The 25,278-nt window shown below is 41.3% G+C and overlaps 1 protein-coding gene across 4 annotated transcripts in view; it reads right to left on the minus strand.

The window, feature by feature from the left end:
• SUSD1 (sushi domain containing 1) overlaps positions 1-25,278 on the minus strand; it is a gene marked incomplete at its 3' end in the record, with an annotated part of 124,087 nt that overhangs the window by 56,418 nt on the left and 42,391 nt on the right. For all 4 annotated transcript variants that reach the window (XM_079927609.1, XM_079927611.1, XM_079927610.1 and 1 more), the window contains 4 exons: positions 18,216-18,313; positions 17,411-17,597; positions 9,358-9,467; positions 5,520-5,712 (listed from right to left, as the gene is read on the minus strand). In XM_079927609.1, the coding sequence (XP_079783735.1) occupies positions 5,520-5,712; positions 9,358-9,467; positions 17,411-17,597; positions 18,216-18,313 (588 nt within the window). The remainder of the gene's footprint in view (positions 1-5,519; positions 5,713-9,357; positions 9,468-17,410; positions 17,598-18,215; positions 18,314-25,278) is intronic.

Here is a 25,278-nt window from a genome sequence, read left to right on the forward strand (position 1 = left end):
TAAAGAGAGGAGCCGCCACAGGGGAGCAAAGCACCATCAGTGAAGATGGAGGCTCTTGGTCTCTATAGCTGGAACTGCAAGAATACATGAGGCAGATATTCAATTACCAGGAAAACTTCACAAATCAGGCAAAACACATAGGTTTCTTAGGCATGAGCCCTTTGAATTATTTTGGTTATCACTTTTTTTTTTTTTTTTTTTTTTTGTCTTTCTCTTTATCGGGTCTTTTCTTTCAAGTGAGGGCTTTAAATTGCCGAGAAGTAGCTGAGGTCTATGTGGTTAGAGCAGTGTTGCTCAAAATATGGACTGGCAGCGTCAGCAAGGCCTGGCACTTGCTAGAAATGAAAATTTGGGGTCTCCACTCCAGGCCTGCTGAATCTGAACCTCTAGCATGGAGCCCAAGGACCTGCGCTTTAATAAGCTCTCCAGCTGATTCTTTGTTCGCTAAAGTTTGAGAAGCACAAAGAGAGCATTAGTGGAAGATTTTGATAGATTTCAGAAAGCATTTGGGAGAGCCTGACATTAGCAGACAACAGGAGATTAGCTGCCCAAAATTCTGTCCCTCTTTATCTCGTTCAGAAGAAAGAGATCTGAGAAAAGACTGAATCCACGGTTTGTCTCTAGGCTCAGGAGTCACCCCAACACCACAGGCTCTCAAATTGCTCTGGATTGTTTTACAGAGCCCCAGACTGGGGATTCTACACCAGGGATGCTTCTTGGGTAGAGAGGATAAAATCCAGTGCGATTTTACTAACTCAAGTGCTGGGAAGGAGTCATAAAAGGGGTACGCCTAGAACCCTCTGTTCCTAAAGATGAGCTCTGCCCAACCTCTGAAAAAGGAATGAAATCAGTTTACAAAACAGGTTTTGATCTTGCAAATGGGACAAGATTAGGAGAGAATGGAATAACGTGAAGGAAAGCACACCAAGGAGAAGAAAATTTGAAATCATATTAGCCCAGCTAGAAATCTATGACAAGGAAAAGGAGCTATATCTAAACATAACTGCTCTAAAGAGATTAGAAAAGCAGAAATATTTACTAGGTCAGGGAAATGGCTGAAAATCATCAAAGAGAAGAATAAAGGGACTATTTTGGAGAACAAACTAAAATGACTCCCCTAAAAGGGTACCCAGAGTCAGGCATTATTCTATCAAAAAGGATCCTCTTACAGTTTTAAATAGGGAACCCAGAGTAGGCATTAATGGAGAACTCTTTAATAACTGGAGTTGTGGTGCTATGTAGTTACAGAAAATGTGGACATATTTAAAAAGAGAAATACTAGAAGGATCAGTGCAGAATTCTTCAGGTATCATTAAATGAATTCCAAGGTGGCATTGTTCTTAAAGATGAAACAGAGGGTATAGCCCAGGCTATAAGGAAGCCTGCCTGGGAAATGCAAGGATTTAGAATTTGAAAAGAAGGAACAGAAAAGCAGAGAAATGTTAAGGAGGATCCAGAGAGCATGACCCTTGATCAGGGCTGAGGTTATAGGCTAAACTGAATAAAAATAAATACCTCCTAACAAAAGGGAAGGTTGGCAGAATTTACCTGAACACTGGGTGAACCGTGGCACCATTCTTGCTCTATAGAGACCTCACAGGCAGAATCAAAAGTAATATGTTAGGAGAACAAAAATGTAAGTATGAAAACAAAAAGCAAATACAGAGAAGGAAAGGACTAAGACCGAGCAAAAGGTATTAGCCAGGCCTGGGGAGGAAGGAGGAACAGAAACAGCTGGCATGGAAGGTTGAAAGCTTACTACTCAGCTGGCCTGCCGGAGCAGTAGGAATACTTAGAAGGACCTGGAACACTGGAGGATTATCTCTCCCGATGCAGAAAAGGAAATGGTGGCAGGAAAGAATGCTTCAGTTCCCATCAAAGAAGCACAGGCAGTTCAAGTCTCAGAAATTCAGTTCTAAGGAAAGGTGGGGCTTGGGTGAAAAACCACTAAAACTAGGGGACTTCCTAGACCTCATTAGACCAGTGAAAACACAGGTTCCAGAAACTCAACAGCAGCTCAAGGATCAGCTGAGGGTGATACTCCAGAGAAGACAAAGGAAACCTCCTAACTAGGAAGCAGGATTCAGAAGCAAGGCATTCAATAATAGGAAGCCACGCCTCTCAGAATTAAAGCAATACTTAGGATCCTTCTGGGGATAGAGAAATTCCGAGAAAACAGCAGGAAACTGGGAGTGTGAAGGAGGCAGGCATGCAAGACAATGCACTTCTTTTTTTTTTTTTTAGTTAAATATGAGCTTATTGAAGTACTTTTCTCCCCATTTGGTATGTTCCCTCCTTTTTTTTTGTTGTGGTATAATTAATTTACAATGTTGTGTCAGTTTCAAGTGTACGATTCAAGTGTACAATTTTACATATATATCTATTCTTTTTCAGATTCTTTCCCATTATAGGTTATTACAAGATATTGAGTACAGTTCCCTGTGCTATACAGTAGGTCCTTGTTGTTTACCTACCTTATATACAGTAGTGTGTATAGGTTAATCCCCAACTCCTAACTTATCTCTCCCCCTGCCCCCCAGCTATCCACCCCCCCAGCAACCATAAGTTTGTTTTCCATGTCTGTGAGTCCATTTCTGTTTAAGACAGTGCATTTCACTTGAAGAGCTTCCTACTATAAATATGTGATGTCCTGCTCACAAAGAAAGGAGGCTCTTTCACTGCACAGATCAAGATCTTCAGCAATGGTGGAGGGTAGGCAGAAAAAGGGCTCAAAGGAGACATGAAAATAAAAGGTTCTAAATACTCGGGATAGACACCAAGAAAGACCTGGAACCACCATTGGCAAAGTTCCAAAATTTTCAAAAAGCGTAGATTTCCTTCCCCCACAACAGATGGGAAGCCTGGTGGCAGACTGAATCCAATAACCTCAAGAGAAGAGATTTCCCAAATTAAGTTGAAATTCACAGGGGGTGGACTTCAGACACCTGAGTAACCTATAGAGGCCGTCACATCACATGCTAGATTATATGCACTACTGATAATCTGGGGTCCACATTGCAAAGGAGGAGGTAACAATAGTCTCACTTTCTGAACTTGACACCATGCCCCCCTCGTTATACTGAAGCTAAGACTTCATCTCCCACCACTTTCTCCAGCTCACTCTGCTCCAGCCATGCTGGCTCCCTTGATGTTCCCAGAACATGCCAAGGACATGCCTGTCATTTGGTGTTCCCCCTCACTTCCTTCAGACCTGTGCTTACATGTCTCTTTATAATAGAGGCCTTCCCTGACCATCAATTGACACTCCCTTGGCCAAGCTTTATTCTTCATCTTACCACTTAGCCCCACCTAACATATATTTCCTTACTTGTTTATCTGTCTCCTCTCCAACCTCCTGACTCCAACCCCATGACAGCTGAGTCTGTTTTATTGCTGCTACCTTGTCAGCTATCAGAACCTGCCTGACACACAGTAGATAAGAAATGAACACTTATTAAACGAATGCATTTACACATCCATGGCATTTGAAGTTTTTGCTCACGGTCCAAGGTGGAAAAAAGCAAGGTGGGTCCAGACTGACTTATGCACTAGGTTCTAGGAACAAAATTTTCCTTTTTTTCTTTTTAAGCACTAAATATTTAGTAAAAAGCAGTAGATGTACTGATTAAAAATGAGGGCCCTGGAGCCAGAATGCCTGTATTCAAATCCCAGTTGTACATCTCACTCTGTGTGATCTTGGGCAAGTTGCTTAACTTCTCTGTGCCTCACGATCCTTAATCTGTAAAATGGGAATAAAATAATGCCTTCCTCAAAAGGTTGGGTAGGTTTGGATTGACCGAAGGATAGCACTTGGAAAAATTCCTGGACATCCTCAGTGCTCAATAAACAAAGCCAGTATTGTCGTCATCATTATTATGTACTAGGAACCGTTCTAAACATTTTACTTGCAGTACGTCACGTACGAATCACTCAGAAGGTAACTGAGGCCCAGGTGCAAGAAGAACGTATCTAAGCCATTGGCTTTTCTTTTTTAATGGAGATGAAATTCACACAACATAAAATTAACCACTTTAAAGTATACAATTCAGTGATGTTTAGTACATTCACAGTGCTGTATAACTATCACATCACTTTGCTTTTCTAAGTTTTGTATCTCTGGGACTCATGTTGAGAAATGGGACAATGAAACTTGGAACAAGATTAATTCAACTTTGGAGGTACCTAAGAAGTAACATCTACTACAAGAAAAAAGATTTATAGGATGTAACAGTTAGAACACACTCGCTGTCTCAGGGAGGCCACTCTAATGGAGGCTTAGCAGAGAAGGCACTGGGGAGGAAAGAACCTGGAACTTGAGTGCCTTTACACGTTAATTTACAGGGAGAGGTGGGTGTTATTTTTAGACTTTAATTTCTCTGAGGATTTAATAATTAGAGGAAATGCATATTCAAATTGTGAGCATTATTCTGTAGCCAGAAATGTATGTGGAGGCTAGGTTTATGCTGTCAGGAGGTCTTCATCGTGCAACCTCTGCTGATACAAGGCACAATCTGAGATGAAAAATCCAATAAAGAGTGAATTTGTCTACTGCATTTCAGAGCCTTCCAAGTACAAAGACCAACGTGCCCACTACTGACCCACAAAGATCAGTCGGTGAACAGGATAAAGGCCTCAGGAAGGTAGGAGCGAGACCTATCTTATTCTACTGTTTTCTTTCAATGGTTGCCCAGAAATTTGTCCATTAAACCCAACCGATGAGGGACTTCCCTGGTGGCACAGTGGTTAAGACGCCATGTTCCCAACGCAGGGGGCCCAGGCTCCATTCCTGGTCAGGGAGCTAGATCCCACATGCATGCAGCAACTAAGAGTTCGCATGCCACAACTAAGGAGCCCGTGAGCCACAACTAAGACCCAGCACAACCGAATAAATAAATAAATAAATATTTTTTTTAAAAAAAGCAACCCAACTGATGAAAGAACAAAAGAAATGGTAGAGACTTCTGCATCCCTCCCCACCAGGGAGGGCTGTGGAGTTGACACAGCCACCTCTATTTGGCTTCCTTGCAAGCAACAGAAGCAACAGCCTGACCTGCTTTAGGTCACTGTTCTCTGTGTTGGGTTAATGTGCTCGTACGGCGCTGTCAGGTGGCCTCCTTGTCCTACCCACGTCCAACACACTGCAGCTCACATTTCTGATCTCCTGGAAGTTAGTTCTAGTTGCCCATAATGACTACCCTTAGGGTTCAGCTGTCTTAAATTGGAAGTGAGAGATAGGAAGCCTTACAGTATTCTCAATCCATCACTCCTAGGAATTCCTGAGTAAAGCAGTCCACTCCTGGTCTGTACCGTCTCTGAGCCTGAACCCAAGTGGGAAAGGGGAGAGGTGGTAAGATTCAGGGACACTGTGCCCCAGAAAACATTGGTAGTTTGTTAGAACTAGAACCCAGGTCTCTTGACTCTGAGACTATCATTCTTTATGCTGCCCCATGTTGTACAGTTCAATACACATATTTAACTTGTTGTCTTAAGATACCAAACAGAAAGACATCTACACCCACCTGCTGGTGCGGTTGTCATTGTTATTTGCACTGAGCGCTGCTCGGGAGATCCCAGGAGGGTGACATTCACTGTGTACTCAGTTGCTGGATACAGATCTAAACACACCACTGCGGTTTGTTCCCTCGTTGTGAAGTTAAATGATGTTGCGTGATAAAAATTATTCAGATACCGCCTTTGACCTAGAACTTTAAACTGTCGTGAGATTAAAAGAAAGTGATGCATTAAGTTCATTTGGCTTGCAGATGTCTAGACTATAAGCAAAATGGAAAGAAAGCAGGAAGGTTCCTTCTACTTGTCCTCACCCACACAGAATTATTTTTAATACAATAGCAGGCTAAACTGGACAAGAACTTTACAAAGCTACCCTACGTACCCTATTCAACCTCCCTCTCAACCAGCTATAAGACTAAGCTTAAAATGCATAACTACATCTCAGATGGACAAAGTGTCAGGCTATCCTAAAGTAACCCCTTGAGCCTTCCCAGGTGAAGGAGACTGTACTGGAGTTACTGGGAAAAATTCTTTTCATTTTTTTTCATTCATAAGGAATCCACAGACAAGCCTCATGGAACAGACTTTTTACACTGTATGAGGACTACCCCAAATTATGCATGCAAAGAAACTGAGTCATGGTACTTCACTGGAGCCTTCCTATTAGGGTTCTAGAAAACAGTTCTTGGTCTGTTTGGGAGATTCCTCTCTCCCCCAATTCCTAGCATTCTCTTGGGTAATATAAAGGTCCTTATAGGTAAACCATCAAAACTTGGCCTCAGAGTTGCTTGGGTTCAGTGCTGTGAAGTTCCTCCACTCTGCTTCAGCTTCCCACATCCACCGCCACATCCTTGACTGTCATCCTCTGAGCTGCTCCACCAAGATCTCACAATCCCTTGTTCTTCTGGACCACTCATTCCCACTCAGTCTGATCTCTCTCAGGATATCCCCCAAGATTTCCCCACTCAAGATTTTCTACCACTATTTTAACACCCCCATCCTCATCTTCCCACCTATCTTGGATACCATTGTCTATCACTTCCACCATTCTCTTTGCCTGATACCCTCAACACACTTGCCGCTTTGTTCTCAATTTCACCCATTCTTGAAAACTCAAAGCCCTGGGCCAATCCAGATGTTTGACTTCACCACTTCTGCATTCAGACTGCTGCCCTCTGCTGGAGAAAAACCTCACAACTATGGAGGCTGCATTTCTATAGAAAGTCAGTCTCATCCTAAACTACACGTAGTTCAGTCTATAAACGAAAAATTACTTTCTAGTTAATGAAATTTGGATCACACTCTCTGTACAATTTTATAATATAGTCCTTTTACTTAAAAACATATTAGAAAGTTTTTCTCTATCATTAATTCATTCTATAAATAGACAGACTGCCTATTATTTACCAGCCAGAGTATACAGTGTTGGTTATACAATAGTAAATAAGATACAGGTCCTAACCTCAAGGAACTCACAGGTAAGTATCTAGGCAAATAAAATACCCAGGGATAAGTGTTATAATACATGAAGCTGGAGGAGTACATGAAGCTGGAGGATCAGGGAAGGTTTCCTCATCTTAATTGTGGACCGAAAGAGAAATTAGCATTAACCAGGTGAGTTGGGGATGTGAAAAGTAAGGGTAGGAAAAACAATTCAGAGCAGGGACAGCGTTTGGGGGAGGAGGTCAGTGAAGGCCTCCCGCCAGGGAGATGACTGAGCTGAGCACTGAAGGACGAGTAGGAGTTATCCAGGTAAAGGAGAGAAGGGCTTTGCAGGTAGGAGAGTCACCTATGTGAAGACACAGTGCTAAAGGGAGCACAGGAGCCTTTTGGGGGGTACAGGGCCCAGAGCTTAGAGAGCAGATTAGCCCTAAAGAAATCGATTTAGGAGTCTTCAGCATGGAGATGGTCAAGAGAATGGGTAAGACAACCAAAGACGGGTATAGAAGGACAAGAGAACAGGGAAGGCACAACCTTGGGGGTAATCAGATTTAACTTGTGAAAGAGACTGAGAAGGCTCAGACCAACAGGAGAAAAAGAGACCATTTCAATGGGAATATTGGTCCACAGCAACAAATGTTGTCCAGTGGGAAGCAGAAGGTATTTCATGTCTGCATAGTGTTCTATCCAATAAATGTATGATTATTTATTTAACCAAATCCCTATTGATGGACACTTGTTTCCAATTTCCCCTATTATAAATAAAGCTTCGGAGAACAGTTTAATCTTTCTGTGTATGTTTGAATAATTAATTATAGTACACTTGTGGAAGTTTATGGATCCTAACAAATAACTATTCCAGAAAAGTCATGCCAATTTAAGGGCCCACGGCTGTGTGTAGTAGTACTTTCTCCAGGTTTACAGAAAAATCATGGTGTCTCATGATTTAAAAATTCTTTTCATGTGTGTATTCATGTGTGTTTTGGCAGTATCTATATTCTCTTTTGCAAACTGCCTTTGAATGTTCACTTCCTTCCAATGGATTTGTTAAGAGTGTTTCACATGTTACTTAAATTAACCTTCGTCTAACATATTAAAAAATAGCAATTTTTTTTCAGTTGAACTCTTTAATCATTTTAGTGTAGGATATGAAGTGAGAATCATTTATCTTCTTAACCAAGTAGTTAACCAGTTGTCCCAGAACCATTTATTTCTGTACCCATTCGAAAAATCATCTTTGTTTTATATTATTTGGGTACCTGAATATATTTCTAGGTCCAGTGTTCTTTCCAATATTAAAATTTGAATATTTCACTCACCTGCTTAAAATCCTCCAGTGCCTCCATATAGACATAAAAAATAAGATCCAAGCTTAAAAGTACGGGATACAGGGATGATCACTATTCAGATTTTTGCCTCATCTCCTCCTACTCCCCCTTGCTTTCTCTGTTCCCCAAGAAAGCCACATTCTCAATTATCCAATAAGCTACTCGACTTGTCCACACTGCCCTTCTTCACTTCATCCAACATCTTTTATCTGGTTAATTCCTACTTACTGTTTATGACTCTGCAATGTTTTTGCTTCTTGTTAAAAAAATTGTACCTGGACATGGGGACTTCCCTGGTGGTCCAGTGGTTAAGACTCTGCGCTCCCAATGCAGGGGGCCCAGGTTTGATCCCTGGTCAGGGAACTAGATCCTGCATGCTGCAACTAAGACTCAGCGCAGCCAAATAAATATATTTTTAAAAAAATTGTACCCGGACATATATACACATACATACAGTCTCCTATTCCATTTATTTACTTTTTATCAAAGCTCTCATTACACCCTATTGTAGTTGTCTGTTTACTTGTATGTTTATATTAGTTCGAATAGAACTTCCAGGTCCTAATACATGATATTCTTTTGGTAAATGGCTAATGAATTAATTCTAATTTAATACTTACTTAGTCTACTCTCTGTCAGATGATTTGCTAGGCACTAAAAGTGATACAAAAATAATAAATTTCAGTTCCTGCCTGAATATACTTATAATTTTACTTGAGATTTGTGATGTTTATAAATTCAAGTTAAGTGAGGACCAAGAGCCCTGCAATAAGTTTCTTAAAAACCCACATCTGAGTGTGAATTTGATGACAAAATAAGCTGCAACTATAAATGAACCAAAATAAAATATAAGACATGTGAAATACCAGACAGAGAAAATGAGAGCAAATCACCCAATAGTGTCTTCCTTCAATTTAGTCCCTCACTTGCAGCCATCTCACATCCATCTCTAGAAACAAAAATCAATCTAGAAGTTCATTCCATTCGTGTTTTTAAATACTCTGGATCCCCACTTGGAGAGCACCCAAAGTTTTAAGTGACACAATTCATTAACGAATAGCATAAGAGATCTTCTTACTTGGTACATTCGTTCTGATCCAACTTTCCTAGAATGCCTGTTCAATTTCAAACAAGCTTCATTAAGTACTGAAATATTGAAAATCCTGTCATCTTCTAAGAGATCATCACCTAAAAGATAAGAGAGAACACAGGGAAAGGTTACATCTTCTTAGCAAAACATACCATGGCCAAAGACAACTGAAACTCCGAGAGCCAACAGAGTGTTTAACAGCAGAGGCATCAAATCTGGCTTCAAGTCCTAGCTCTACAACTTCTTAATTGCATGACCTTAGCTAAGTCACCTAACCCCTCTGAACCTCAGTTTCCTTATTTGTGGAATCAAGTAATCAGGTCTGCTTTTCTTATATCATAGGCCGTTGAATCAAATGAAATAATGCATATTTTAAAACTGTTGTAGGGCTTCCCTGGTGGCGCAGTGGTTGAGAGTCTGCCTGCCAATGCAGGGGACACGGGTTCATGCCCCGGTCCGGGAAGATCCCACGTGGTGCGGAGCAGCTGGGCCCGTGAGCCATGGCCACTGAGCCTGCGCATCCGGAGCCTGTGCTCCGCAATGGGAGAGGCCACAGCAGTGAGAGGTCCACGTACCGCAAAAAAACTGTTGTAAACTAACAAGGCTGTGAGATTTTTAGAGAGTTAATTCTATCACTTGGATGGTCCATAAGCAAAATGTCATGAAGGTAAGTATATCAATAGCCAGAAAGTCTGAGAATAAGGAAAAAGCTGAATAAAAGTCAAAGGTCAGGGATTAGAACTCTCAGAGCAGGTGTTTCCAACCTAGAAGATGACCAGAAAGTAGATGACCAGGCAAGATGTTTATTCTCACAGCAGACAGTATTTCAAGAGCTACTCAGATGAGGCAATGAAATAATCAGAGAGCTGATATATTTGCATTGCTATATAGAAAAAAAGTCATTTCATGCCTCCTGCAGCCTAATTCATTCCTTTGATGTTCTATTTCCTTAATACAGGAAATGAAAAAAAAAGAAGAAGAAGAAGAAAAAATTTGTTACTAATGAATTAAAGAACCCACAGAGAGTCTAGTAGTACCATGGCTAATTTTCAAGGAAAAGCAAATTTCCTAACAAACAGGTCTGTGCATTTTCTACAAATGAGAAAAAGTTAAATGTCTACAGAGAGAAGCTTTTTATTACTATAAGATAGTTATATTTCTCCCACGGGCGTCTTTGCTACCTAAGAAGTAATAATGATAACAATAAATTATTCTACTCAAAATTGGAACTGTCCACAGCATTTTAAATATCACTGACATAGGCAGCACCAGGCAATTAGCCATGGGAGAAAATATTCTTGGTTAGCTATAACTGGAAAATGTAAGATATGGTTATGAGAGAGAATTTGAAGACCTATCACAATGTGCTCTCCGTTATCTTCATAGCTTTCATTTTCAAGATTTCATAAGGACACCAGAAACAAAAATTTCCCCATGTACGCACATGATTTTGAGGTATACCAAATATATGTATGTGAGAAATACCACATATAGTTTATGTCTGTACACAAACAGAGCATAAAGCAGAAGTATTGTCTGCAGAGTTCCCATCTCAATATGATTTTCCCACTTATAGCCATAATAGTCTGAAAACAAAAGCATCTGGCTCCCACTTCCCACCTCCAACCCTGACAGAAGTGACTGCGAATAGTGAAAATGGGTCAAAATTTGCATCTGGGTTGGAAAGAAGGATTGACTGCCATCCATAAGGCAGAAACATGAAGATATTTCTGCTTAGCACAATGTGGAAGAGACTAGGTAAAGAAAGATGCTGAGAGCTCTAAGCAACATGCCTTCCAAGCAAAGGAGCAGGGTTCCAAAATCTCAAAGGAAGGATTAGGGGAGGACTGGTGCCCATAGAGGTAGGGGCTGGAAGCAAGGATAGGCCACAGGACTGCTCCAGCTGGAGCCATTTAGCCTGCGGGTTCCCAATCCTAAACGCACATCAGCCTCACACAGACAGGGCAGATCTAAAGCAAAGCTTGGACATCTGTGGGGTTTTTGTTTTTTGTTTTACTTCACCAGGCAATTCTGATAGGCACCCAGGGTTATATACTCTGCTATCACTATTTCTACTTCTAATAATAATAGCCTTTCCTTAGCACATTGGAGATCAGTAACAGGGAAGGACTTCTAAGGGGAGGCCTAGGGACCTGGAGGTTCCACCTGACAGACAACCTGGGTTGGCAAAAGGAGAGACTTGGTTCCTTCCTGCCTCTGTAGGCTATAGCACCATAATGAAGCCAGGCAATGCTGAGCTGGCCCAAGGGCTACAGCTTCACCACTCAAGATAGCAAAGTGCTCAGAAATAAAACTTGGGGCAGTAGGTTTTCTCACAGCTGCTCTCCAAAGGATACTGGATCATCCAACCAGCAGTAAATCCTTCAAGATGAGATCTGAGATAAGCATACCAATATCATCCAATAAAAAGTAAGATCAAAGGGAATGCCATCCATTTTATTATGAGGGAAATATCAAACCTAAATAAAACTTTTATCTTCCAAGGATAAATAATATAGAAAGGGAGGGGGGAAGCCCATGAAATGATTTTCAAGAAGAGGGAGATCGTGCCTAGAAGGCAAAGAATGAACACTGTTGAAAAAAATAGTGAGCAAAATAATGGTAAAATTCAGCAACATCTGTTCTGTACTTTCAGTAAAAAAATTTTAAAGATGATTCAAACAGATTAAGGATGAGATGTAAGAGAATGTGATAGCAGAGACGAAGCTGGTTGAGAGAGGCAGAAATAAAAAGGGAAGTAGAAGAGACAAAAGGAAATGAAAGTGCAACAACAGAATTTAAAGTGCATCAGAAATGTCAATGCAGGGACTTCTCTGGTGGCGCAGTGGTTAAGAATCCGCCTGCCAATGCAGGGGACACAGGTTCAAGCCCTGGTCCGGGAAGATCTCACATGCCATGGAGCAACTAAGCCCGTGCGCCACAACTACTAAGCCTGTGCTCTAAAGACCGTGAGCCACAACTACTGAGCCCGCGTGCCACAACTACTGAAGCCCATGCACCTAGAGCCCATGCTCCGCAACAAGAGAAGCCACCGCAATGAGAAGCCCAGGCACCGCAACAAAGAGTAGCCCCCACTCGCCGCAACTACAGAAAGCCTGCATGAAGCAACGAAGACCCAACGCAGCCAAAAAATTAATTAACTAATTAATTAATTAATCTTAAAAAAAAGAAATGTCAATGCATATATGCATAAATGCATATAGAGAACAAACTTGCTACATACTCACAGAAGGCAAAGGAAAAAGGCACGGATATAAAAAAAGAGAAAATAGAAGACCAATGCAGACAGACAAGGAATTCCACATAGGAGTATTTGAAGAGCAAAAACAAACAAACAAAAACAATAATCAGAGATTTAATGAAAGAAAATATTCCTAATGTGTAGATAGATTGAAATTTGAAGATCCAAAACCTCACAGGGTACTAGGAAAACTCTGTGAAAAACATTAACATGTATATAACCCATGACTGAAATTTCATGAAAGAAAGGACTCCTGTCTCATTCACTATTGAATTCCTGATGCCTAGAACAATGTCAAACACATAGTAAGTGGTCAATAAACATTTACCATGTGCATGAGTAAATGATTAAAGTCTTGAACTTTGCACATAAAGAAAGCTTCTATGATATCCAGGCTGAAAAATCAGATTGTCTACATAGGATTTTTTTTTTTAATCACGCCTTCAAATTCCTCTTTCAAAACTTTAAATTCCCAAAGCCAATGTGAAATGCCACCAGAATGCTGACAACAAAGGTTTTGGCCCAAGAATTTTATCTTCAATCAAGTTCCTATTCACTTGTGAAGACAACAAAAGGATATTCTCAGATAATCCTGGGCTCAGAAAGTATCCCATTCCTCAGTAAGAAGACAGAAATCACTGTGCAGAGAGAGAAATAAAAATACAGAGAAAGACAAAGATACTTTGGTGTGAAAGAACTGGTAGTAAACACTGAAACTATTAAAACATATACCTATTTAAATAATTTTTATGAATATTGCTATAAATTAATATAAAACTAAATCCATTAATATAAAACATGTTAAAAATAATTAAAAACAAGAAGCTGGCAATAAAATGCTGTATTAAACCAATAACATAAGGGAAGCAAAAGGGGAAGGAGTAAAAGGAAGTAAAGAATGCTAACTTCCTTATCTTACTGGGGTAGAAGTTAACATTATTTCAGTCAACACAGGCAATAAGAGAAATACACATTCAAACAGGATTTTTTTATTTTTGTTTTTTAATGTGTAATGCAGAATAAAAGCAAAATCTATACTGTCTGAATCACTGAAAAAAGAAAATCTGGGGCTTCCCTGGTGGTGCACTGGTTGAGAGTCCGCCTGCCGACGCAGGGGACACGGGTCCGTGCCCCGGTCCGGGAAGATCCCACATGCCACAGAGTGGCTAGGCCTGTGAGCCATGGCCGCTGAGCCTTTTTGCTGCATGAAAATCTGTGCAGCAAAAAGAGAAAACAATGGACATAACAACATAGCATAAAACCATATCACAAACAACACTAATGTAAATTGCTTAACTACTATTTTTCTCAAAAAGGTTTGCAACATATGCTGTCTCCTAGAGTACATCTATAGCAATGTTATCCAGATAGCTTTTAAGAAGAACAAAAGGGGGGTAAAGGCATATCATGCAAATAGAGCACAAAGAAATCAAGAAAATCGGGGCAAAAAAAAAAAAATTAAATAGGCTAAAGTGAGCCACTTCTTAATAGTGGAAGTTAGAATCTACAGTTAAGATATCAATCACGGGGCTTCCCTGGTGGTGCAGTGGTTGAAAGTCCGCCTGCCGATGCAGGAGAAATGGGTTCGTGTCCCGGTCCGGGAAGATCCCACGTGCCGCGGAGCGGCTAGGCCCGTGAGCCATGGCCACTGAGCCTGTGCGTCTGGAGCCTGTGCTCCGCAACGGGAGAGGCCGCAACAGTGAGAGGCCCACGTACCACAAAAAAAAAAAAAAAAAAAAAAAGATATCAATCACGAACATAAATATCATAACATCAAAATGTGTGAAACAAAACAATTAGAATTTCTAAGAGAAACTGAGAAGAATGGCAATCCATGTAAGCAAAGAACAGTAACGACAACAAAAACAGAAGTCCTGAAAAACCTTACTACTAGAGCTGGTTTAAGACTAGATCTTACCTTACAAGCAAACACTCTACCTATTATCACAAAACTTTGCCAAATAGTAAGCCCCAAGAAAATGTTGATAAATTCCCCACAAAGAATACTAAAATGTAAAAAAAAAAAAACTAGAAATCAACAACAAAGCATAAATGTTAAAAATATTTTAAACCTACCACTTGATAACACACATAATTAATCCTTCAATCAATGAGGAAATCAAACTAGCAAGTAGGGACTTCCCTGGTGGCGCAGTGGTTAAGAATCTGCCTGCCAATGCAGGGGACACAGGTTCAAGCCCTGGTCCAGGAAGATCCCACATGCTGCAGAGCAACTAAGCCCCTGTGTGCCACAACTACTGAGCCCATGTGCCACAACTACTGAAGCCCATGCACCTAGAGCCCATGCTCCACAACAAGAGAAGCCACTGCAATGAGAAGCCTGCACACTGCGACGAAGAGTAGCCCCTGCTCGCCACAACTAGAGAAAGTCCACACGCAGCAACAAAGACCCAATGCAGCCAAAAAATAATAAATATATAAATAAAAAATAGCTAGTATATAATAAAGTAAAGTAAAAATAAAGAGAACATATATTAACACCCTCATAAATAATTCTTTGATCAAGGGAAAATCAGAATAGCAATTATACCATGTCTTGAAAGTAAAGATAAAGACAACATGTATAAATGCCTAAAGAATTCTGGCAAAGCTCAAATCCGGAAGGGAGAAAGAAGCACTGAAGGTTTTTATTATCAAACAGAAAATAATGGAAATAAGTTGAACTATGCATTCAACTCAAGAATTTAGTAATAGAACAATATAATGAAGTTAAGAGAACTAGGGAGAAGGAAATAATAAAAAAAAAATAAGGGGAGAAATTAATAAGACAGAGAAAGAAAAACAATTTAAAAACCCAAGAGATTACTCTTTGGGGAAAACAACAGTAATAAAACAGACAACCCAAGCGAAGCAGATCAAGTTTTAAAAAGAGAGAAACACAAAACTACAAATCAAAATAACCTGGGGTTATATAATCTGTAACCCCAGAGGAGTTGTAAACAAATATTCCATGTGACATTCTGCCAATATATCTGCCAATATATTTAAAATCACAGTGAAATGGACGTTTCTTAGGAAAGTACAAATTATAAAAATTGACTCAAGAAAAGAAAAGAAACATAAACAGACCCCAAAAAACATAGAAGAAACTGACAAAGTTATCAAAGAATCATCTCCCAAAGGGGTGAAACTTAAATAATATTAAGAGCAATGTGTCCAACTTTAAGGGAAGGGGATAATTCTAAAGTGATATAAACTTTTCCAAGGTATAAAAAATATGGAAAACTTCCCAATTCATTTAAAGGGAACTAGCATAACGCTAATAATGAAATCAGATGGCTAACTGTGCAGGATAGAGAGGCGGGAATGACAGAGCATCACAAGAGTGCATAAGGAAACAGCAAAGACAAAATTTGAGTAGATAGGGAGTAAATGTAGAAACATACCTTGTTCCCAGTTGGAATAATTCAATATAAATCCCAATTCTCACTAGGTTAATTTGCAAATTTAATCCAATTCCATTTAACATCTCAGACAGAGGAAGGAGGTCTGGCGACATTAAAAAACTCAGCCATGGTCACCCAACTCTTAAGCAGCAGAGTTAAGATGCAAATCCAGGTATGTCTGACCCAAAAGGCCACGCTTTTCTCAGTGGAAATTAACTTGAAGAGGTTGAAGAGGATATTAGTAAAAACAGCTGACACTGAACAGCAAGCTCTCATTCTGACTGAACAGAGACAGATGAGTTTGGAGTCCTGGGATGCTCTTTCAAAGAAGACATATTCCTAATAAATCCACAGTAGTTTATTTTTAACTTTGAACAACTTTCTCTAGTTACTATATTAATTTGACAATATCTTTCCCTACCTAGTATTTACTTAGAAATAAATCATTTTGTTTTATTTATATACAAGTACCCTGAGACCTATTTTGTATAATTTCATAGTTGGCTTGATATTGTTAAGACTGGCAGACTTCAATTATTTCTGCAACATCCATGTTACTTCCCAGTTCCTAGTGGCAGCAACACCTAAAGGTTGAGTTTTCTTAATTAGGACATCAAATAGCTAGTTGAGAACTACCTCAACTCATCCAAAATAATAAATGACACCAATGGCTTTTCAAGGTTTGCTTATTAGGAGTTTAATTAGTCCTGACACCCCACAACCAGAATTATGAAAAAAAAAAAACTTACTGTAATTGTCATGATGATATAAAAATCCATGTGATAACTATGTGCATTGGGGTTTTTCATGACTTCTTGAAGCTCCTTCTGGTCCACGCCTCTTTTCACCCCACATCTACCCTCCTGCATCCTAAGGCTGCCTCCCCCTCTCCACCTGCCCACTCTCAGCTCGGTTCTCCACCCCCAATCAGTCCTAGGGTCAGTTCCCATCCTGGAGCACAGCTCCTGGGTCAGCCTCCCTGGCTCCACCTTTACCATAGGCAAGAGTGAATGACTTTTGAGTTTCCTACCAAAGATAAGCCATGTGGCTGCCCTCTATTGCCTTGGATAACTGAAATGGACTGCATCATCACCTACTGTTCTCCTCTTTTAAATGCCTTATTACCTTCCACGTCAACCAGAAGACCCAGCTGAGAATCAATACATCAGTGACCATTCAGCCTGGCATCAATAGGAGAGGAATCTCTCCTACCAGACCCGCTCTGGTTCTGAGCCCTAGAGCAATTAATCCCCTGGCTACAAATCTCAGAAAGCAACCGTGAACTCTCCTGACCAGTAGATTCTGAAGCACATTTTCCCACATCCTGTGCTTAGCATTTTCTAGGAGGAAATGAGACTTCACCTCCACCTACCAGCTGTCTGGAACTCAATGATGGCTGGCACAGAGCGTCTGGGAGAGGCAATAGAAATGTGCATGGTGTAGTTGGTGCCCTGGTACAGATCTAGGCACACTTTCGGGGTCCTGTTGTCTGTGGTCAAATTAACTGTCTCCTCATGAACTGTTTCCATGGGGTCCAACCGTTGTCCTTTTATGTATATCTTTGTGAGGGGAAAAGACAAGAGAACCCACCAGGACTTCAGTTAAAACAAACAAGAGAGATTTTTGTGGTGCTGGAACCTACTCCCTTACTACTCCCTTTAATACTGCACTGCTCACCCCAGGGGAGATAAATAGGGCAAACCTCTGCTATCAGGTATCTGATGATGAAATCTGATCAGCCCAGTAATCCATAAATGCTGAGAAGTAACATAAAATGAGGAGTATCTCCAGGGAGTGCTATCCTGCACTCAAATGACCAGCAATCAATGGAGGCAACACAACCTGAGACCCGCTCACTGCAAACTGTCACCGAGGCAGCAGATGCTTCTAGGCTTGTTCTGGGGGAGTGAAATACAAGAGCTTGCAAACAAGCGATAATGACGACGCCAAATATAAATACATCCCACACACATATATGGAGGATGACAAATAGACTAAACTTAAAATGCAAAATAAAAGAATCCAGATATCTTTAAAATTCTGTTCACTTTTTTAAAGGACTATGGGATTTGAAAGCTGTTAGATTGAGAAGCACTTCCGGAAGCAAGTCCCTCCTACTCTTATTCCCATGGTAACCATTTCTGCCCTAGCAGGAAAAAGGAGCTCACTTTACTTACCACATATACGATCTTGGAGTTTATTCTTCCTGGGTTTATTTGCCACCTCACACAAGTGTTATTAAACACTGACACGTCATTAATTTCTATAATTATTTCTAAAATAGAAAAAGAGAGAGTCCACTCACAAAATGCATTGATGGGCTTTGGAAAAACCCTAATGGCCACCACATTAGAGGGCGTGACTTAGTTTATCTGCCCAGCTGGTCTCTCTGATGATCACCATTCATGCTCTGATTCAGAAACCGAACCAGCAATTCAAGCTACCCCAGGCCATCACCCAATTTAACTTCACCATGAGTGAGCTTGGCCCATTACCTGATTTGGAGGAAAAGGAAAGATTCCTGCTTAAGTATGGGTGAGAATTCCAACCTGTGATTGGTCTGACAGGCCACTGGATGCCACTGGTGTTCTACTCCTGTGGGATAGAAAGCGGCCCAGAGTTGAGCCCTGAATCTTCCCTGCAGTTGCACAGGTAAGATCAGCTTCCGGCTTCCTCATCCCACCCAGCTGATGGAGCATTATTTCCAGGTCACTGCTGTTCCCAAGAGGGAAATGACACGCATCACCACATGGGACCATTCCTCAGGAGTAACCTGCTGGGGTAAACTAAATAAATTCTCCACAAGGTCCCTGGATACTTCCAGAGCTCCTTTAACTGAAGCTATTTAATCCTGACTTATTCCGAAGCCACTAATTTCTTCAAGTTGTTCTGCTTTTTTTATATATTCTGTGTGTATTTCATGTAATATATTTGGGAATGTGGGAAACAGTATTAGGACCTCGGTTCCTGAGGTAACACAGTTTCCAATGAACCTAGTAAACCACCTAGGAAGTTGTCCAGATGGGAAGGGGGCAAGGATCTAGCTTTTTATCCATTTAATAAATTCCCTGCAGATAAGTAAAACCATTTTTACTTGCAGTTGACATACTCTTGTCTATAAAGAATCCTAAGGAATTCACATACACACACACACACACACACACACACACACACACACACACACACACACAAGGCTAAGAAAGGAGTTCAGCCAGGTTGCAGGATACAAGGTCAATGTACAAAAATCAATTGCATTTCTGTCCACTAGCAAGGAACAATCCCAAAAGGAAATTAAAAAAAAAAAATTCACTTACACCAACATCAAAAGGAATAAAATTCCCTGCGGGTAGAAGTTACCAAACCATCACCTCTGGAGAAGGGAATCATCACCTCACCACACAGGAATGTTCCTCAGCCCAAATTCAAGCTTCCCCACTGAATCAGACATCCCTTGTGGATGTTCTAGAACCTCTCAGCTTCTCCTGTTCCTTGTTCCAGCCCTGCATGGGCTTTGACACCATGACCGTGTCTTGTCTCCCATGCTGGGGCTTCCCTGCTGCACACCCTAGCACATGCAACCTGGAAGTGGGGGGGAATTAACACCTCCTGGGGGACAGGAGGTACTAGATAAGTCTGCCCCTTATCTTTCTTCCCCTTGAAGGGCAGACCTACAAAGACCTTTCAGGGCGCTGTCGCACTGATGGAGCAATACTTGCACTCAGTGAAGACGGCTGCAACAAGGCATCCTTACACCGGCTCTGCTTCCTTCCCAGCTCTACTCACCTTAGCCCTCACTCCTGCTTCCTGGGATAGCACTCCCTATTATGAAAAAAATATAAGCCTTCTGCCTCAGGCCCTGCTTTCTGGGAAACCCAAGGTAAGACTCCCATCAAGAAGGGTGAGAAAGATAAGTCTCCGCCCCAGAAGATTCCTCTCTTCATCTCAGCTCCCATCCTTCCCTTCTAGTAAATCTCTTCTCAGCCTCCAAGTGGGAAAGGGAGCCTGCACCTCAGGCACCTGTAGGGTTGACTAATTTCTCCTCTACTCAGAACCAATACTATCTTTAGACAGACCCTAGTCTACTGCTCTCTTTGCCTATGGAAGAGTTTATATCTTTACTAAATCATCCCTTCAGCAGCATTGCCGAGATTCTATGTCACACATTACCTGGTCTTGGGTAAGCCCAGGTCAGCTGACTATAAGTGGGAATAAATGGAGGCAGAGAGAGGAAAACAGGCAAACTTCTGGAGAGACACCAGAGGATCACCTATGGCTGTCTAAAGCACCCCTGGGTCTCTACATCAATGTTTCTCCCTGGAGCACAGATAATTTGAAATCAAAGAAATACTCCAGTTGTGGACATGGGTATCCTGATAGACGCAAAGACCTATCCATTCACCTCCTTGGGTAGCATAATGATGATGTTGGCACCAGTCTTTTATCAGCTTGAACAAGCCCCAAATATTCCTGGCCCTTTCCCTCTCCACTGACCTTCAAAGCCCCAGAGTTCTAGATTCCTCTGCTCATTCCCACATCCCTCTGATACTCACCCCCTGGTCCAGAAGGAAAAGGAAACATCCCACTCCTCACCTTCTCTCTGAGTTGCCAGTAAAGCACATTTCCTTCCCACTCGGGACCTCTTTGCCACCCAAGCAGAGGTTAGAAAGGAAACATGAAAGTTTCCTTTCTCGTTCTTCCTTTTTGCTCATTCACTATGACAACTGCAAATAACATCTCAAAAATGCTATCTGCCTTCAGGCTGTGCCATGCTCTCTGCACAGAGGGACCCAGATCTGATTCTAGGGATGTCAGATATTTCATCCCAAGGAGTAGCATGACAAAATCCGGTTGCTTTTCCCTCCAGGTGTCTACGAATCAGCTGGAAAGACTTCGTTATAAATGTATCAGCTATTAAACATCCATATCCCTGCTGCCCCTTTAAAAGAGATGACTTGGGAGGCTACGCCCTAATTCTAATAGTACCGAAAACTGAAAACATCTCTGGAAGTTCTCTTTGGAACTGACTCCAGGGCACTTTATTCACCACTGACCCTTAACTGAACGATTATCGCATGCCAAGTGTCCTCCCATGCCAGGCACTGGGCTGTGACGATGATCAGAACAGAAGTCCTTCCCTCAGGAACATGGCTTCTAATGGAGGGAGCAAACATATAAGCAGAAAAATTACAACTTGATAAATATCAGGACAAAGTTGCACACAAGTACCACAGGGTATAGAGAAAGAAGCCACCAACTCTCACTGCAAGACCTGGGGAAGCCGGCTTCGTGGGGGGCATGACCTTCAGGGCTGAATGGCTGAAGAGTGAGGAAGACAGAAGACAGAACAGCAGGTCCAATGCCTGCAAGCGTAAAGGGTGTGGCAGATTCAGACAGAGACGTGTAACGTGCTGGGGAGGAGGAAAGAGGGGAAGCGAGGTTGCAGAGAGAGGAAGGGATCAGACTTGGGAAGACCTGCTTGCTAGACTAAGCACAGACTTACTCCGACGAGCCTTGGAGAGCTAAAAGCAGGAAGATGATGGGGACTTCCTTTTTTTTTTTAACATCTTTATTGGGGTATAATTGCTTTACAATGGTGTGGGGGACTTCTTTTTTTAGAAAGATAACTCTGGTGTATTTTGAAAGAGACACTGGAGGTCACAAGGAAAGAATGTGATACCCTTTACTCAGTGATTACAATACATCAAACACTGATACGTAGGTCTTTATAGATTTGATCACATTTTCCCAGCAGTCATAGGAGGCAATCATAAAATCAATAACGAGTGAACATTTATTGAGTTGTTACTATGGACCAGATAGCATGTACGGTACTTTAAATGTATCATTCATCTAATCTTCAAAATAACACCATGAATTTGACATTATAGTGTCCATTTTACAGGCCTAAGGCTTAGAGAAGTTAAGTAACCTGCCAAAGGTCACACAGCTAGTAAGCAGTGAAGTCAGGATTCAAAACTAGATCTGCCAGACTCCATAGCCCAGAGCCTTTGCACTGAAGTAGCTATTCAGCAAAAAGGTGAAAAGATGAAATCAGGGCACTGGATTTAAAACCGTGAGCAATTCTGAAGGAAAGCAATAGGAGGCAAGAGATAAGGAGTCTAGGCTGACTGCCAGTCTCTGAGCCTGAGAGTCTGAATAGATCGCCTTCTACTGTACTCATAAGAAATATAGGAGGAAGCAGACTGGGTTTGTGAGAAAGAGACGAACGAATTGTGTTTAGAACATGCTAAGTCTGAGTTCATCTACCTGGGTGAAAAAAACAGCCTTGAAGGTCATCAATGGGTAGATGGTAGTTGAATCCCTGGGTGCAGGTGACATGCCCAGGTAGGACATGGAGAGCAGGTGGCATGATAGCAGGGCACTGGGACACATGGAAACCAAAGGGGAAACTAGAGGAGAAAGAGGAATGCAGAAGGAGGTCAGAGGTTGGCTGGGAGAGTGTGATGCCTCGAGAGTCAAGGAAAGAGAAGATCCGAAGGAGTGTCTGCTTCCTCGAACGTTATCTCCCTTCCTTCCTACCAATCCTCCCGACCTCCTCGCTCCCACCCAAGAAGGGCCTGGAGCAGAACATAAGCACTGGGGGCTCGACCTCTTGCTCTCCCCTCACATGGCTCTTTCTTCCCCAGTGGAGGGCACATGGTGCCATGATCAGATCTGAGGTCTGACTTTGGACAGAGGCAGGCAGAGCAGGTCTCTGCCTTGTCCAGTTGTAGGACGTTTAGGCTCCTCTGGCCTAAACAAAGTAGGCCCCCACAGCATCCAACTGAACTCTGCATTGGACTTTGGGGACCAAAGCCTCCGTGGGTTATAAAGTACCTTTGCTTTGCTTTAGATTCTGCATGTGGTGCATGGGTGTGTGCGTGTGTATAAATGTACATATATAAAGTTATGTATTTTAGTATTCTATTAGCATCCAGTATTTCTCTGTGGTACTCATCATGTTTGTAACTAAATAATTTTGTGATTAGTTATTTAATGTCTATCTCTCCTGAATGTAAGCTCTATGACAGCGAAGACAAGATCTATCTACCTCTCCAACCCCAGAAACTAATACAGTTGGTTGGACATAGATATTTTTAAAATATTTATCATTTGGTTGACTGGTTGAATAGATTGATAAATGTATGGATAGATAATCAACAATGCTAAATGTTGTGGAAAGGTTAAGAGGAAGGAGGACTGACACTAGACCATGGTCATTAGTGACCTTGAGAGACAGCAACAGTGAAGTGGGGTGTTGGACGCCTGATTCTCCTTCAGGAAGCTCAGAAGAGAACAGGGTGGGAGGGGACAGAGACAGTGAGCACAGACTACTCTCTCAGAAGTCCCATTGTGGTCAGGGCCTAGTCTAGTGCACTCTCTTGGTTTCCAATTTTATATCCATTTTCTCTACTTTTGAAAACAGTAAAAGGTCCTACAGAATAAATTCAAGAGACCTTAACAGAATGTCGAGCTCAATGTCATTTCTAGTATCTGCTTTCCAAAGTGATATGACCAGTCTTCTAATATGACTCATAAACTACCTCCAAAGGCAATTCCCAAACAGATTACAAAACCAACACATTTTGATAATAGCAGCATCCCTGAAATGAGGGTATGGCTTCCCAAGGTGACAACTTTGAATAAATGCATGTTTGGCTATAAGAGTTTTGCTGTGCTTCCTTTCTTCTTTTTAAGTCATTAGAGTCACATAAAATAGGTGGAAGCAGCATGGCTTAAAGTAGTGCTTTCCTAAAATGCGTTATTCACTTGAGGGTGAGTTTTTTGGTGGCACATGAATATATTTTTATGTGTTTGCTTTGTATTGATTTTTGTGTATATTTGAAAAAGCCCAGGTGTTCATCAAACTCATGATATCACATATATTACTGTGTCCTTGATCAATAAATTTAAGTTTTAAACATAAGTTGTTTTAAGAAACTTATTAAATTAAAAAATACTTTCGTTCTGGCAAACATTGTCAGGGTGGTCTACAAAGAATTCAAGCTTAGGAGAGTGGCAGGAGACAGCTCGTGGGCTTTCCAGGTCTAAAGGCCTGAGTTCAAATCCTGTCTCTGCCATTTACTAGTCATTGAAAGACCCTGTGAAAGTTGCGTCACTTTTATGAGTCTCAGATTACTCATCTATGAAATGAAAACATCAATACTTCACAGGGTTTTTCTGAGGACAAAATGAAATCAAGCATCAAGGCTCCTAGCAGAGCCGTGGGTGTTTAAGTTGGTGCACGATCAATGGTAGCTATAATGCTTGACGGTCTAAACATTACGCACATATTCAAACAAATCCCAGCCCTGCGGCTATTTGCATAAATGTGCCCATTTATTCCGGCTGACCTTTCTCTTCTATCTGAAATATGTCGAGCTGCAAGTGAGCACTCACTGGGCTGAAGAGGAGGATCGACCACAAAACAGAAGGGCAGGAGCTAACAGGAGGCCTGGAGGCATTTGGACTCGGTCCCTGAGTCGGGTGAGGGGCCCAGAAAGGATCCCAGCAGCCACTCTGTGTTTCCATAGAGATGTTGCTCTTTAGAGAGCCTGGAGTGAGTGAGCGTCCACTTCATCATTATTAACTCAGATTCGAAACGTAAAAAGCCAAATGACCTGTGCAGAATGAAAGCCAGGGACAGTCTTATCAAGAATGGATCAGTCCCTTTGATCTTGAGGTAAACCGACTCACTGAACATCAAGCTTCCACCTGGGGTTTTTCCAGACACTAAAGTAATTGCCTAATTCTCAGCTCTCTGGAGTTTCCAGTCTAAACTGGCCTTAAAAAAAAAAAAAAAAGTCCCACCGCCTTGCTGGAGTTCACACTCCATTAAAAACATATACATATCTAACTGAATCACTTTGCTGTACAGCAGAAATTAACACAACATTGTAAATCAACTATACTTCAATAAAATTAAATATATATGTGTGTGTGCATGTGTGTGTATGTGTATATATATATATATATATATATATATATATATACACATACACACACATACACACAGATCTGTCCTATTAATCCAAAGAAATAGGGACTCCAAAAATATTTTTAACTAAGAACAACTCACGTAAAGTGAAGATAAATTATTCTACCCAATTTAGAATGAAACACTCATGTATAAAAAGATGGGTAAACAGAATGAAAACAAAGGACAGGGGTAGAGGCATTCACAGGTTAGGCAGAAACATAAAAGAAGATGGGGAAAAAGCCCAAAAGTGAACATTGACG

This window comes from Stenella coeruleoalba (assembly GCF_951394435.1).
Source record: "Stenella coeruleoalba genome assembly, chromosome: 7".
In the NCBI taxonomy this organism is placed as follows: domain Eukaryota; kingdom Metazoa; phylum Chordata; class Mammalia; order Artiodactyla; family Delphinidae; genus Stenella; species Stenella coeruleoalba.